This window comes from Orycteropus afer, unplaced genomic scaffold (genome assembly GCF_000298275.1).
Source record: "Orycteropus afer afer isolate SDZICR_OR568_19922 unplaced genomic scaffold, OryAfe1.0 scaffold00263, whole genome shotgun sequence".
Classification (NCBI taxonomy): Eukaryota; Metazoa; Chordata; class Mammalia; order Tubulidentata; family Orycteropodidae; genus Orycteropus; species Orycteropus afer.
Genome location: NW_006921850.1, coordinates 4,368,388 through 4,384,485, shown reverse-complemented (window position 1 = coordinate 4,384,485; position 16,098 = coordinate 4,368,388). Strand labels below are relative to the sequence as shown.

The following is a 16,098-nucleotide window of genomic DNA, read 5'->3' as shown; positions in this document are numbered from 1 at the left end:
AGGGGTCGCTATAAGTCAGATCTGACTCGACAGCAGTGAATTTTTTTTTTTTTTTACTTTGATCATTAAAATTTGGACACAGAGTACCTTCAGCCATAAACACGTTTGTCTCCACTTCCTTAAATTATTAATTTTCCCCAATTACATAGTAATACCAGAGAAGAAGGCTAGAGAGATCATCAAGACCAAGGCTTCAGTTGTACAAAATAAAGACAGCCCTTAAGGTTCAGAGATTATGGTTCCTTTGGTCTCCATGTGCTTACCTATTAGTGACAGTTTTGTAAATATGAGGCCATGTGACATAGAATTTGGAAAACAAAGGAAAATGAGACTGTTCTTCCTTGTCCGCTAGTTCTCATACATCAGAATCACCTGCTGTTATTGTAGTTAGTTGCCATTGAATCAATTCTGACTCATGGCAACCACCTGTAGGGGTTGTGAAAACAGATTCCTGAGCCCAGCCTCAGAGGTTCCCATTCAGTCCATGAAGGTGGGACCTGAGACATGTTCCCAGGTGGTGCTGCTGCTGCTGGTCCAAGGACCACATTTTGAAGAGTACAACCATAGTCCCAAAAGGCCATCGTCTAGTGTGGTGAACATGGAGAACAATGGTGTCTATCTGTGCTTCCTCTTTCCACTCCTGACCCCTCTGGTTGAAGTGCTGTTACCAGGAATGGTTAGGATATGGGAGTGTTTAAGCTGAGGTAGGGCTTGGGGTGTGAATGCAAGTACACCTGTCATCAAGTATCTGAAGGTCCTGGTGAGCATTTGGAGAGGTTAGAACATTTTAGTGGTTATCTCGCAAGGTGTCATCCTGATGGCGCAGATACCTGGATGGAGACCATGTGTCCTAGCACTCCTTGTCACCCAGGGCTTTGGCCACACACGGATGCAGTGCTGGGCTGCTTTAGTGTGACTGGGTACCCTAGTCATCTGGGGGCTTTCTTAAAATAGAGCTTCCTGGAGTGCCTCTTAGGAGAGAGTGATGTGCAGCCAAGTTTGAGAGCCCTATGTGGAGAGCAGGGAAGGCACCAGATGGGCACTAAGAGCTGCTCTCATTTGCAGTGATTCTTGGATTCAGCTCTGATGATCACTCAGCAAGCAAATGACTCCGCAGCAGGAAGTTGGCCCCTTTCTCAAGTACACTTGCTCACTGGGTACCTAAAGTTCCAGTCAATAAATTTCAGCTGTATTTCCCAACGTGTCTCATTTCCCATCTGAGGTGGCTTCCAACCAGGAGCATCTGGCTGAGAGCATCCATTGAGGATGAAGCCCCCCATCTGCAGCCACTCCATTTTTCTCTGGGCAGTGTTGAGAGTAGAACTGAGACAAGTTACCACTGACCAAATTCAGGGGAGAACACTTCCTGGGACAACCGAGCAGTACAGAGTGCATCTGTGTGCGAAAAGTGAAGAAAACTTAGAAGCATTTATTCAGATCATTAGCTCTAAGAAATTCCCATTTCTGCTTGTCATACATATATTTGAAGAGTTTGCCAACTCACCCCGCAAATGCTTGGAGAGCATACAGGGCATCATGTTCTGTGCTAGGTATGGGGTTTATAAAAATGACTTACACATAGTCCCTTCCCTAATGGAGTTCTCTACTGGGAGCTCTGGTGGCATAGTCCCTAAGGCATTTGATTGCTAACCAGAAGGCTGGTGGTTCAAACCCCCCAGCCACTCCTCGGAAGGAAGGTTGGCAATCTACTTCTGTAGTGCTACTCTCTCGGAAACCCAAGGAGGGATTGCTATGAGTTGGATCTGACTCGACAGCAGTGAGTTTGGTTTTTGGTTACTGAGGGAACACAGATTCTTACACAACTAACTGTGAAAGCAGCATAACTCCTTTAATCCAGTTGCCTTCACATCGGCCCTGCCTCGTGGTAACCCCATGTGTATCAGAGGACTGTACTCCATAGGGTCTTTGGTAGCTGATTTTTCAGAAATAGATCTCCAGGTTTCTTCCAAGGCACCTCTGTGTGCTCTCAAACCTCCAGCCTATCAGTCAGCAGTATAGGATGTTATCCATTTGCACCACCCAACTCCTATAATTGCCCTTGTCTGAAGGACACCTCCCAGCACTCCACCTCCCTTGCCCTGTGTTATTTTCTTCATAGCATTTGTCACTGTAGAAATAATCAATTGAGTATTGACCTGTCTCTCGCCTTCCCTTTTACGGTGTAAGCAGTGTGAGGGCAAAGACCAAGCCTTTATTCCTTGGCAGCTATCAGCCACTAGCTGTGGGTGCCCAAGAAGGGCATGAGGGCGGTTCTCTGAACCACAGACTGCTAGGCCCCATTCCAAGGAGCTTTGGTGATGTAGTGGTTAAAGCTTCTGGCTGCACCCAAAATGGTTGGTGATTCGAACCCCTCAACCACTCCATGGGAGAAAGATGAAGCAATCTGCTTCCATAAAGATTTACAGCCTTGGAACCTCTATGGGGCAGTTCTGCTCTGTCCTAAAGGGTCACAGTGAGTCAGAATTGACTCAGTGCTAATAGATTTTTGTTTGTTTGTTTGTTTAGCCCCCACTGTAGAGTTTCTGATTTGGTAGATCCTGAATGGCACCTGAGAATTTTTTGAAAGTTTCCAGGTGATGATGATGTAATAGGTCCCTTATGACACTCTGAAACACAGTGGTGGTGCATCTGTGTGGCTATCACAACTTACTAAGTGGATAGGTGGATGACTAAGAGACAGGGAGACTTTGTAGATGCAGTAACAGTGACCCAGGTGAGAAGAGATGGGACTCTAAAACAGGGCCACAGCAGTGAGTGTGGACAAGAGAAAAGGGAATTCAGACAATGTGACAATGGAGCTAGTAGGCTTGGGGAAATGTTGGATGTGGAAAGAGAGGGAGGAGTCAGCTACTGGGTAGATGGAAATGCCATGAATTAATAGGCATGGGGGGCAGGCAAGTTTTCATTGGGTAGTGGGGAATCATATGACCCCTTTTGGACCTGGTGGGCTTCAGCTTCTATGGTGACCTTCAGATAGAAATGTTAAAGAACCTGTCAGAAACACAATTCAAAATTCAGGAGAGAAATCTGAGCTGCAGAATCAAATTTTGGAGTTGTTGGGATATGAGTGTAAGCTGAAATTGTAGGACTAAGTAAGATTAGTTAAGGATAGTTCTTAAAGAGAGAGCTTGGTGATGAGCCAAGAAGACCCCCACTTAGAGGGCTGAGTAGAGAAAGAGATGAGTGTCATCTTCCTGGATACACAAAGTGAAGGGGAAGGGGGTGTCACCAAGGAGAGTCAGTGCCAGATGTAGAAGTATGTAGAAAACTGACCCAAACATCTGAACAATTCTGGGGTCCCCTCAAAGGAACCAACCCCCAGAGGAAGGGATGTATTTGAAGAATGAATTAGGGAAACTGGTCTACATATGTTGAGGTTGGTCTTTGGACTCCTTCCTTTTACTTTGCCTGTGAAGATATGGTTTTATTTTGCCTTGGGATAAAGTACCTTTATGGTCTCACACCATGTTGGTGGAACACAAAGAAAAGAAAGAAGTATGTGCTTACACATATATGGGGTTCAATAGCCATTCACAATAGCAGAGCTCTCTTAGAGGAAACCCATGGTGAATGATACGGTACATCAAGATTAAACTGGGATCATTTTTGCTCCCTCTAAGCTGAGCTCTGAAGTCCTTGGGTGGTGCAAATGGTTAACACACTGAGCTGCTAACTGAAAAGTTAGAGATTTGAGTCTACCCAGTAACACCTTGGAAGAAAGTCCTGGCAATCTACTTCCATTCTACCTTGATACACGTGGAGTTGCCATGAGTCAGAATTGACTTGATGGCAATTGGTGGTTTAAACTAAACTCCAAAGTGAAAAGAGACCATGTATTCAGCTTTTCCCCCCAGATTTGATACTGATACTGATCTAGGCCTTCCTGGAGTCCTGAATCTACTAGTTTGACAAGGATAAAAAGGACCCTGACCACTCCTTTTGAGTTGGCCAACTCTTGCCCGACTCTATTTGGGCAAGAATGCTACAAAGAATCCATTTCTATGAACCTAGAGTCCCCAGGTGATAGCTTTGCATTTCATAGATGGGCAGCTCGCTTTGTAATTTGTGGTGTTTGTTTCATCATCTGGATCCTCACAAACCTTGGTTTTTGAGAAGACAGAGATGGACTTTGACAAGTCTGAATAAAGATAATGAGCCCAAATCACACAGTTTTTTAGCTTCTGCCATCAACAGGGACAAGCTAGAACACACACTAACTTGTGTTTTGTCTTTGCAGTTTTGTATGGAGCTCAACCAGCCGATCCTGCCCAACATCCGCAAGTGGAAGGGGCCCCGGGGATGCTGGAAGGCCATCATCACTGAGAAACCCTCGAGTCAGCTCCAGAAGGTACCGTCAGGGGCAAAATGGGGTCTTTCTTTTCATTGTCCTTAAACATGCTTTCTCCCTAATTAAGGACATTTTACAATTTACCAATATCCTTGATGCGATTTTTTTTTTCCTAAATTTTCATTGTGATTTGGGTGAAAGTTTATAGAACAATTCATTTTCCACATAGCAGTTCATACACATTTTGTTTCATGACATTGACTGCATTTCCCACAATGCAACTGCTCTCTTCCCACTTCCTCCCCATAGTTACCTCTTCCCTGTGTCTGTCCCTCCCATGCACTCCTGCCCCCCAAGCTGTCTTCCTGTACAAACACTGCCCTTCTATTCTCCCATGATTGTTCTCTCCAAGGAGTGTATCTACCTAATGTAAATGTTCAACTCATATGCCTGTCTTTTGTTTGGCTAAAAGCCACAGGAGTGCGTTCAATTCTAGACATGAAGGGCAAGTAGGAGCATAGTCTCAGGGGTTCCACCAGCCTCTATCAGACCAGAACACCTGGTCCTTTATTTATTTATTTATTTTATGATTTTGAGTTTTGTTCCACATTGTTCTCTCACTCTACCCAGGATTTCCTGCACCAATCCCCCTCCAAGTGGTTGACAGTGGTAGCCAGACACCATCTAGTTCTTCTGGTCTCATGGTCATATAGGCTGGGGATTGCATGGTCTACCAGTCCCTTGGACTAATTGTTTCCCTGTGTCTTTGATTTCCTTCATTCTTTGCCATTGAGACCTATTAAGGTGACATAATTTGCCCAGAAATCACCCAATCGATGGGAGATGTGGCTTGGACTTGAACCCAGGTAGCTCTCTCTAGCTCTAAAGTTTTGCTCCTCTCACTGTCCTATACTGAGGCTCAGGTGTTCTGGTAAAAGAGAGGGAGGAGTCACCTAAGTCAAGGGGGCAGGGGCAGATTGGGAAAGGCTCCCTTCAGATGGTGAGAAACCAATGGTGGGAGGAACAGCATGCATAGAAGTAAGGAAGCAAGAAAGCCCAGTACTGCTGGGGATATGTGTGAGCAGATGTGCAAGGTACTGTGGGAAAGGAAGGGTTGGCCCCTACTCTGAAGGGCTCCTCATTCATTGGGTGACAGGGAACCACCAAAGGTTGGTGAGCAGAAATTGACCTGAATGACGCTATAAAAACTGGCACTGTGTTTGGGAAACAGTGAATGGGAAACAACTTTCTAAAGCTGACAGGACAAATCATATTTACCTTGCTTTACACCTGAGGAAATAGAGGGTTAGGTTAATTGAGGAGCTCACCTGAGGTATCATGTCTCAGTGACACAGGAATGATTAACCTCATGTCTTCCCATTCTTAACTAGTGTTCATTCCTTGTTTTAAAATACTCTTCAATGTTTTAAAAATACAAAAATGCATAGCATGACACATACTGTTCTCGTATTCCTGCCTTATCCCTAAATACACACCATGAGCAGTCAAGGTGCCAGGCCCAACAAGGCTGTGCTTGGACCCAGATAAGTGGTAAACCTGTGGAGACTGGCCAGGGATCTGACTGTTCAGACCAATGTGGAAGAGTGATGGTGAACATTGCAGACAGTGTCACTGTGCCCAGCAGGCAGCATGGCTGAGGAAGGCTTTTATGGCCAGTAGAGCCTCTCAGGCTGAAGTGGGGGGTGTAGGGGAAAAAACATTTCCTCTTCCAGTGATAAGTCCCCGTGGGCAGGTGCACAAAGCTGCCAGGTCAGGGCAGCTTCTCTGACTGACAAGACAGCATCAGGACCTGTCCTCACTGCCCCTTGCCTGTCCTGCTCACCAGCTGTCTTAGTTACCTACTGCTGCTATAACACAAATACCACCAGCATGTGGCTTTAAAGAACAGAAATTTATTTTCTTACACTTCTGGAGGCTAGAGGTCCAAATCCAGGTCTCAGCCATGTCGAATCTTTCCTCGTCTACAACTCTAGGTATTCCTTGTTTCCTTGGTAATCCTCACATGGCATCTTTCTTCCTCCATGTGAGTTTTCTTTGTGTCTCTTCTGGTCTTTTTATAACTAAGAAGAGATTAGGTTTAGGATCCACCCTACACTGGTATGATCTTATTTCCATAGCAAAAGAAAATCCCTATTTCTGATCAAAATAGGATATCCTGAATAGAGTGGGAGAAAAAATGTGAAATAAAACTCAAAATCATGAAAAAGACCAGGCATACTGGTCTGATAGTTGTTGTTGTTGTGTGCCGTCAAGTTGGACCCAACTCATAGCGACCCCTCCTTGGGTTGCCGAGGCAGTATCACTATGGAAGTAGATTGCCCAACCTTTCTTCCGAGGAGTGTCTGGTGGGTTTGAACCGCCAGCCTTCTGGTTAGCAGTCAAGTGCCTTAGGTACTACGCTACCAGAGCTCCTTGGTGTGATAGAGCTGATGAAATCCCCAAAACTATGGCCCCTAGAACCCTTTGGGCCTGGAATTAAACTCACTCCCTTGGCTTCCAGCCAAACAATAGACAGATGTATGAGGTGACCATTTACACCAGGTAGATACACTCCTTAGATCAGCTGTGAGAGGTCAGAAGGGCCACACTTGCACAGGGAGATAGCTCAGGGGGCAGGAATCCATAGGAAAGAAGGACACAGGGAAAAGGAACCCACAAGGAGGAAGTGGGACTGCAGTCAATGTCATGAACAAAATGTATATGAACTGTTGAACGGAAAACGAATTTGCTCTGTACGCTTTGACCCAACTCACAATGTTAAAGAAGAAGAAAGAAAAAGAAAATCTCTGTTTCCAAAGATGATCACAGCCACAGGTACAAGGACAAGGAATTCAAGACAATTTTTGAGGGGGAAGGAGACACAATTCCATAACACTGGGGCTCACAGGGTCCCTGTGGTACAGCTTAGACTTCTGTGTGGTCTTATCCACCTGCTTGACTACCCAGTTCCAAACCACTGAGATGGTTAACTCTGACTTTTGTTCATCCAGCAAATATTTCCTGAGCATTTACTAGGTACCGGGTTTCCGTAGTGATATCACAGGGGTCATTTTGAGTCGGATCCAACACAACAGTAGTGAGTTTGGTTTTTTTGGTTTTGGTTTTGGGTGTCAGGTCTGAAGTCACTAGGAAAGACACAGGCACTGGTTGGAACAATGCTTTACTTACACAGAGAAGAGACAGAGTAAGGTCAGCTTCAATAGCAGGCATCAGTCCCCCGTGGCCAGTGGGTCTCATTCTGCGTGCACCTCTGTCATGCTGCAGGTGAAGGACCTTGCTCCCTCCTCTCTGGGAACCAATATAGCAGTGGGTTTGGCCAGGTGCCATATGACTCACACACATACGCAGTGCAAAGAAGGTTACTGTGTACCCAGACCAGGGAAAGAGCATTCCTGGTAAAGAAACTGAAAGAGAGAGAGAGAGACTTAGTTCCCAGCCTCCATTATCAGGGACCGTTCTGGCTTGCAAGGGTGTGCAACAGACTGTCTTTCCAATACCAGGCACAGTTTGTTCTAAGCAGTAACTAATCAGTAAGAAAAACCCACCCCTTGGGGTCTCATAGTTAAATTTTCAGCTTTGTCATTGATCAGCTGTGAGATGTTAAGAATGTTACTTAACCTCTCTGAGCAGCAGTCTCCTCATCTGGCAGATGAAAATATGAATTGTATCCTCATGGGGTGTAATGTTTACAGCAATAACTCTTCCTAGTGTAGGCTTCACCCACTTTCTCTCCCCTCAAAAGAGAAGAGCTCAGGCAACACTGGTTGTCTGGAAAGCTTTGAAATTGGCAGTGTGTGAAATGGGAGTTATTGGGTGGGAGTGGGACAAGGAGGAATGTGCTGTAGCTTTCATGTGCCCATTTGTTTTAGAAACTGCCCTGTGCACATAACCTCAGGGACCAAGAGGCAAAGCTTGTGTCTTCTCCTCAGTCCCTCCCTCACACTTCTGCCAAGATCTTCACCAGTGGGAGCAGAACCCTGTGGAGAAAGATGCTGGCAACAAGATGAACCCTTCTAAATGCCTGGTTTTCACCAGCTCTGTCTGCCCTGTCCCCTGCAGGGCGTGGGATACTCGGGTTTCCTGTGGGATTCTGCAGCTGGGATAGAGCTGAAAGACATCCCCTTGCAGGAGAGCACGCCAAGCAACGGGCACGGAAAGGCCATGCATCCCAGCCCTTACCTCGCTCACTTCAAGGTACCCTCCTGGTTGTCCACGACATCCTACTTCTCTTTCAATAAAGTAAAAAGAAGTTTAAGTTTCTCTTTCTAAAACTGGGGATGATCAACACCTTGTTTTAACTTGATTTTATGTCTCTCAGGATTGGGTCAGCACTCACTCCTGGAGTTTCCATGGCCAGTGACCCTTTCAAGGGCAGGAATGGAAGGCGTTTGAAGGGAGTCTCAGCCCCAGTAACTGCTGTGTCATCTGGGCAGGGAGACCAAACCTGATGCTTATCATCATCCCCAGGAAGCATTTTTGAAATGAGTGATTACCTACCCCAGACATAGGGGCCACTGGTAGTTCAGTGATAGAATTTTCACCTTCCATGTGGGAGACCTGGGTTTGATTCCTGACCAGTGCACCCCATGCAAGAGAGGCTTACATTGTGGCTTTGATGCTGAAACAGGTTTCAGCAGACCTTCCAGACTCAGGTATGCTAGGAAGAAGGACTTGATGGTCTGCTTCTGAAAATCAGTCACAGAAAACCCTATGGATCACAGCGGTGGTCTCATCCCTTTGCATACAGGTTGCCATGAGTCATGGACCAGCTGGATAACAGCCAACGACAACAGCAATACCCCCAGACATACAGAAACAGAATTTCTGGAACAGAACCCAAGAATGTCTGTTTATTTCAAAAACGCCTTCAGGGATCCTTTAGCCCTCTGGGCACTGGTGGGTTAGAGGGCAGCAGAACTTCCCTCAGGCCTCATCCCTTCCTTACTGGGGAGAAGGAGGAATCCTGAGGGGTCATTTCAGTGTAGAGGACCAGAGAGAGAGAATTTAAGGCAGTCCTCCCCTTGTGGGCACCTCTATCTCACAGTGTGTAGAAGCCACTAAGCAGATTGATCTGAACCTGTCTCTTCAACCCCTTATGCCCTTGGGAAGTGTTAATGAACAGCACAGTATTCAGAAGCTGGACAGCAGGAGGGAGGAGAAGGCAGGAGCAAAATCAGATCACCAAGTCAGCAATTATTGGACCTATGACTCTTGTGAAATCACAGGGTCAGGCAAGGGTGGTCCTGGCCACAGAGCCCAGCATGCCTGTCACCTCCTGAGTGTTGGGACGTCCCTGGACCCTGACCCCCATTTTGTGCTTCAGAGCAGTCCTGAGCCTCATAGGCCAGGAAGTTCTCTCTGGCAGGAAGAGGGGGCTAGCCTACTGGGGGCTATTGGGCTCCAGCACATGCCATGGTCCTTAGAACACTTGTACCTATGGTGTCAATGGGTGTGTGTCTGTGCATGCTCACATATCGGGGGCATTTATGTTTCCACCTATGGCCCCTCTCATACCTGTAGCTCTAGTATTGATGGACTTGTTTGTGGTTGTGCCTGTAAGCCTTCTTACACCTGTAGCTGCAGTATTGATGGAGTTCTGTGTTTCTCTAAGTTTCTAATGGTTATACCTATGGGGCTGACATATAAATCAGCCACGTATCTTCTTTAAAACCTCCTAACCCCACAGTGGGTCCCTTTTTTATGTAAAGCAGCTATGCTGACACTGACTAAGCAGGGCAATAGCTAAGATCAGCCAGTGTCACTATAAGGTAGGCCATGTACCCCATACTTCCTGGCAGTGTCTGATGTTTGTTGCCATGACAAATGGATAGACAGGATTACAAAACCCTGAGCTGCTAAGTAACACTGGGATGCTTAAGAGACAGACACTGACTTTGTGGGTGCTCACCTTGATGTTGTAGCCTCCAACCTGGGGTGCCAGCCTGTTGCATCCCCTGGGCTGCCAGCATTCTGGGAGCCTTATTCTTTAACACTTGAAGTCAGGTGAAAGTGCGCATCAGGACCCAGGAGTCCCAGAGGGCAAAGAGCACAGAGAGGAATCTGTGGGCTACACGGGTAAGAGCCCAGCTAATAGAGTCTGCTCTTTCTTCTTTACGGTTGCTTAGAAGGAAAAAAAGCTTGACACTTCCAGATAGGTCCAATTTACCAGGCCCTAAGGAGGCCCTGGGAGCTCTGGTGGCATAGTGCCTAAGACATTTGACTGCTAATCAGAAGGCTGGCGGTTCAAACCCACCAGCTACTCCTCAGAAGGAAGGTTGGGCAATCTACTTCCATAGTGATATCACCTCAGAAGCCCAAGAAAGGGTCACTATGAGTCAGATCTGACTTGACAGCAGTGGGTAAGGAGGCTCTAAGGAGCTCTAGTGGTGTAGTAGTTAAGGCATTTGGCTGCTAACAAAAAGATTAGTGGTTTGAACCTACCATCTACTCCACAGAAGAAAGGTGGGGCAGTCTGCTTCCATAAAGATTGACAGACAGCCTTGGAAACCCAATGAGGGTCTGTATGAGTCAGAATCAACTCAATGACAGTGAGTTTAGTTTTTGGAAGGAGTCCCTGGGTGGCGCCAAAGGTTGCACTTGGCTGAGAACTAAAAGGAAGTTTGGGCAATGTACTCCTGAAAAATCAGCCATAAGAAATGCTATAGAGCACAGTTACACTCCAACACACGTGGGTCGCCATGATGCAGAACTGGCCTGAGGGCAGCTGGTCGGAGATCCTGGGTGATTCGAATCCACCCAGAGGTGCCTTAGAAGAAAGACCTGCTGATCTACTTCCTTCCAGAAGGTCACATATTTGAAAACGCTATGGAATGCAGTTCTCCTTTGCAACACATGGGGGCGCCCTGGGTCAGAATCAATTCATAGCAGCTGATTTGGTTTGGTTTTTAAGGAGGAATAGGGATACGATGTTGGGGGAAATGAAGATCAGTCTTGTTCCTGCAGGTGCCCTGGGAGAATCTTAAGACAAAGCCTCATATGAAGCACTATCTTGTGGAGTGTGGGCCGGCTTTGGTTTTGTTTACTGTCATCAGCTTTGTACAGAGGCTGTTGATGAGTCTGTTGTAACTGACACAGGAAACCTGAGTGGCTCAGCCCTTTCCTGTTCCTTTGTTTCCTGCCCAGGTGGGAAGTAATGACTTGACCCTTGTTAACCTTCACCTGGCAGCCCTGACCCTCCTGGGGGCTGAGAATCTGAGCAAGAATCCCAGTGATGGCCTCCGCCTGGCCAGCTTTGCACAGACACTGCAGGAGACCCTGAAAGGTAGGAATGGTCTTTCTCACAGCTTCTCTCTGTGCTGTTTCTCTGATCACTTAGGCCAGGCATCTCCTGTCTCTCAGCATCGGTGCAGCTGTGTGTACAGGAGTCAACAGACGAGAGCCCTGCCTCTCATGGAGCCGCTACCCCCTGCAGGGTGATCTTGTCTCTGTGGATCTAACTTATAGGTTCCAAGATGACTCTTCAGCCTCATTGATGGGAAGGATTAGGGGGGAAATATGGGTAAAAATGATGTGTGTTGGGGGGCATCTGACCTCCTCTAACTTCGCAAGGCAGGAAGAGGATTAAGATCACCAGCCCCATCCCAAGCCTATGGCCTTCAGTTACTCTTCAGGTCTGGAACTGAACTCACTCCCATGGTGTCCAGCCAAACAACAGACAGGCATATGAGGTGAACATTTACACCAGGTAAATACACTTCTTAGAGAGATCAATCATGGGAAGTCAGAAGGGCAATATTTGCATGGGGAGATAGCTCAGGGGACAGGCGTGCATAGGGAGGAAGGACCCAGGGAAGAGGTAACTTCAGGGAGGAAGTGGGAAGAGAGCTGTTACATTGTGGGGAATTGCAGTCAATGTCATGAAATAAAATGTGTATAAACTGCAATATGGAGAATTAATTTGCTCTGTAAACTTTCACCCAAATCACAATTAAAAAAAAAGGAAAGATGCCTATTCCTAATTCTCAGATAGCCTCAGGCAATCACTGGCTTTTCTGATATCCAGGAAGTAGTTAGGCATCTGCCAGACAGCCTGGGTAGGTTGTCATCCCAAGTTGCCAGGGGACCATCAGTGCACAGCCTGGCCTGGCCTTGACATGCCCAGGTATGGACAGAAACTCATGTTCTCTGAGCTCCCTGCCTGTAACCAAAATGCAATTAATTGTTAACTGGTGACATTGTGGACTCAAGAATTCAAGATGTGTTTTGGCAGCCCAAGGTGGAGCCCAGGTAAATAGATTAACAGAGGTTGTTCAGCTCAGGCAAAGCTAAGCCTTCATTGCATAGGCTTCTCTCCAAGCAAACAGAATCCACTTGAGCCAACTCTGGGCCTGTCTTCCTTGACCAGAATGTGACCTCAGCAGGAAGTCTGCTGGGCCCCAGGTGGAATTTTCTTCTTTCAGACCCCACTGCAGCTTGAGGAGAGGGTCTTGCTCTGAGAACACATCAAGAGTAAAGCACGGCACATAGTACTGCTTACATCTGAGTAGGTAGTCCCTCTGTGTGGACCAGTCTCTGATGTTGTCACTGGCCATTTACAGTTATAGATCATTCTCCCCTCATTTCTGGGAACCAAGGGAATGCGAAAGGAGCCTGAGCTAGACTGATGGCGTTTCAAGAACCTGGATGCATTTGCTCAAAAAGAGAATTGCTGGGTTCATTCAAAGGACCTCTGGTGGCACATTGTTTAAGGTACATTTGACTGCTAACCAGAAGGTTGGCGGTTCAAACCCACCAGCCACTCCGTGAATGGGACAATCTACTTCTATAAAGATTTACCACATTCAAAACCTAATGAGGGTCACTATGAGTTGGAATTGACTCATTGGCGGGTGGTTTGGTTTTGGTTTGGTGTTCATTCACAAACTTTGAGAGCTTGGTTTATTGACTCTCAACACTGACAGTTCTCCTGGTTTTAGAATTGTCTTTTTCAACCTGAACTTCTTTCAGACCTGTACCCCAATGAAAACTTCCCTCAGTCTTTTAAAACCATCAGTTGTTGAAGAAATGCAGTGTTTCCCTTCTTTCTTCCCAGCACGAATTAATTACACCTTGTTCTGAGGGATTCCTGCTGCCTAATTTATTCACTTATTCAGCATGTATTTCTCCAGTGTCTGCCAGGTGGTAGGCACTCTTCCAGGCACTTGGGATACTGAGATGAACAGCAGCCTGTATCCCTGTGTCGGTTCCATTCCAGCTTCTTGTTAAGTGCCCTGGATTTGAGGGCTGTGTAGGTGGCTTTTTGGACAAGGCTGCTAAGCTCTGGGAGCCTCCGTTTCTTACCTGCAGAGCAGAGGTGGTCATAGCACCTGTCCCATAGAGTTGCAGCAATTCAATGGGGTGCTGTCGAGGAAGGATTCAGAAAAGGAAGGCTCAGGATATAGTCATTAGAGATGGCCAGGTATGAGTGGGATCCTTAGTATGATTTTCAGGTCGCCTTTCCTGTTGGAAAATGAGATTGATTTCTCAAGACAGCTTAGACTTTCCTTGACTTAAATGCTGAAGTTATTATGACATAGACTGAGGTATACAAATACACTCTGTTGACCACAAGATCAACCTGCAGGGGCACTTGACTGCTCACCAGAAGGCTGGCGGTTCAAACCCACCAGCCACTCCTCGGAAGGAAGGTTGGGCAATCCTACTTCCGTAGTGATACTGCCTCGGAAACCCAAGGAGGGGTCTCTATGAGTCGGGCTGACTCGACGGCAAACAACAACAACAACAATCACCTTGGAGAAGAACATCATCTGGAATGCACAAGTGCCCTCTGGTGGTAGTATGTGTCATGTCATTGTAGATTTCTTTAACCATTATTCCAGGGAGCTCTGGTGGCGCAGTGGTTAAAGCATTTGTTTGCTAACCGAAAGGTTTTGGTTCAAGCCCACCAGCCACTCCACAGAAAAAGATGGTGCAGTCACTTCTGTAAAGATTTACAGCCTTGGAAACCCATTGGGCAGTTCTACTCTGTCCTATAGGGTTGCTATGAGCCAGAATTGACTTGATGGCAGTGGATTTGGGTTTTTGGTGTTAGCCATATCCCACCAGGAGTTCTAGTGGTGCAATGGTTAAAGTGCTTGGCTGCTAATCAAGTGATCATGGTTGAAACCTATCAGTCACTCCATGAGAGAAAGATGTTGCAGTCTGCTTCCGTTTACAGCCTTGAAAACCATCTGGGGCAGTTCTACTCTGTCCTATAGGGTTGCTATGAGTCAGAATCAACTCAGTGGCAATGACAATGGGTTAGCCATTATTCCAAGGAGCCCTGGTGGTTCATTGGTGAAGCACTCAGCAGTTCAAACCCACCAACTATTCCACAAGAGAGAAGACCTGGCAATCTAGTTCCATAGAAGAGTACAGCCTAGGAAATCCTATTGGGCAGTTCTCCTCTGTTACATAGGGTCACTATGTGTTGGAATCAACTTGACGGCCACAATGAATAATTTTTGCTGCTCCCCAGTGCCCTAAGGACCCTTCAGAGACCTCACCCACATATTCCCTACCCGTCCCCCCACCATTGCTTCAGTCAGCAGTTCTATTTTTACCTACTCCACTTTTGGATTTCATTGTGTAAATCCCATTTGAAAAAAATAATAAAATGTTTGAAAGCTGCTGATTTGAACCAGTTCTTTCTCTAGGATATATTGGCAAGTGAAAAAAGTAAGGTAGAGACTGATAGGTGAAGTTACTATCATTTGTGTGAAAATTATGGCTACCTTCATATATATGTATAGGAGACACAAGGGACAGGTAACAGCCTCCTCTGGCCAACCGGGGATAGGAATGTTAAACAAAGTTAAGGTGAATTTAATTTTAACTATTTCACAATCAAAACTCCAATAGCATGAGAATATATAAATATTTTTAATGACAAAATGGTATTGACTTGAGTAAACATATAGATGATCAGAATAACGCTTAGAAACAGACATAGTATACAGAAGATGTAAAATATCAGAGAGGTTGACATCACAATTCAGTTAAGGGACTTTGCAAGAAATTATACTGGCACAAGTGGTTAATTGAGAAAAATAAAACTAGATTTATTTCTTACATTATTATACTAAAATGAGTGAAATGTAAGAATTGAAATCATAAATATAGATGGAATATTTGTTTGATTTGGGAAGCACTTCTAGGAAAATTGTAGTAGATTGCATTACATAAAAAAAATTTAAGTTTTATGTGCTTTAATTTGGTCATAGACTAAATAAAAAGGCATATAACAAACTGGAAAACACACTTCCTATATATATATGATAAAGAGTTAATATTCCTAATATATGAAGAGTTTATACAAATCAATAAATAAAACACTAGTACTCTTTAAAAGAATAGAAAGAAAGACATGCAATTCACAGTAGGAAAAATGCAAATAGTGAACATATAAAAAAATGTAATCAAAGAAAACCAAATAGAAAGAAGTCACCATTTTCATGTATCATATTAATCTTTTATGATAATACTCAGTGCTGGTACAGTAAGAAGTACTTCTTCATATTGCTAAAGAGAGTTGAAGTTGGAGCAGCCTTTGAGAAGTAGGTTAGCAAGAAAATACGTTGAAGCTGACGAGGGACAAGGTTGTACTCACTTCTTGGTCACAGCCAGCTACCCAGAGGGACTGAGTAGTTGAACCTGTGGGCTTGGGACCATAGTCACAGGGGACATCAAACTCAATTGGCATAACATACTACACAAAACATTGTTCCACCTGCTACTTTGGCGAGTAGCGACTGGGATCTTAAAAGCTT

At 45.5% G+C, this 16,098-nt stretch overlaps 1 protein-coding gene across 1 annotated transcript in view; it reads left to right on the top strand.

Moving 5' to 3' along the window:
- Nucleotides 1-16,098, top strand: part of EEPD1 (endonuclease/exonuclease/phosphatase family domain containing 1) — a 173,067-nt gene that overhangs the window by 149,779 nt on the left and 7,190 nt on the right. Inside the window, exons 3-5 of the mRNA XM_007950101.1 lie at nt 4,259-4,369; nt 8,390-8,524; nt 11,474-11,612. Coding sequence (XP_007948292.1) covers nt 4,259-4,369; nt 8,390-8,524; nt 11,474-11,612 — 385 coding nt within the window. The remainder of the gene's footprint in view (nt 1-4,258; nt 4,370-8,389; nt 8,525-11,473; nt 11,613-16,098) is intronic.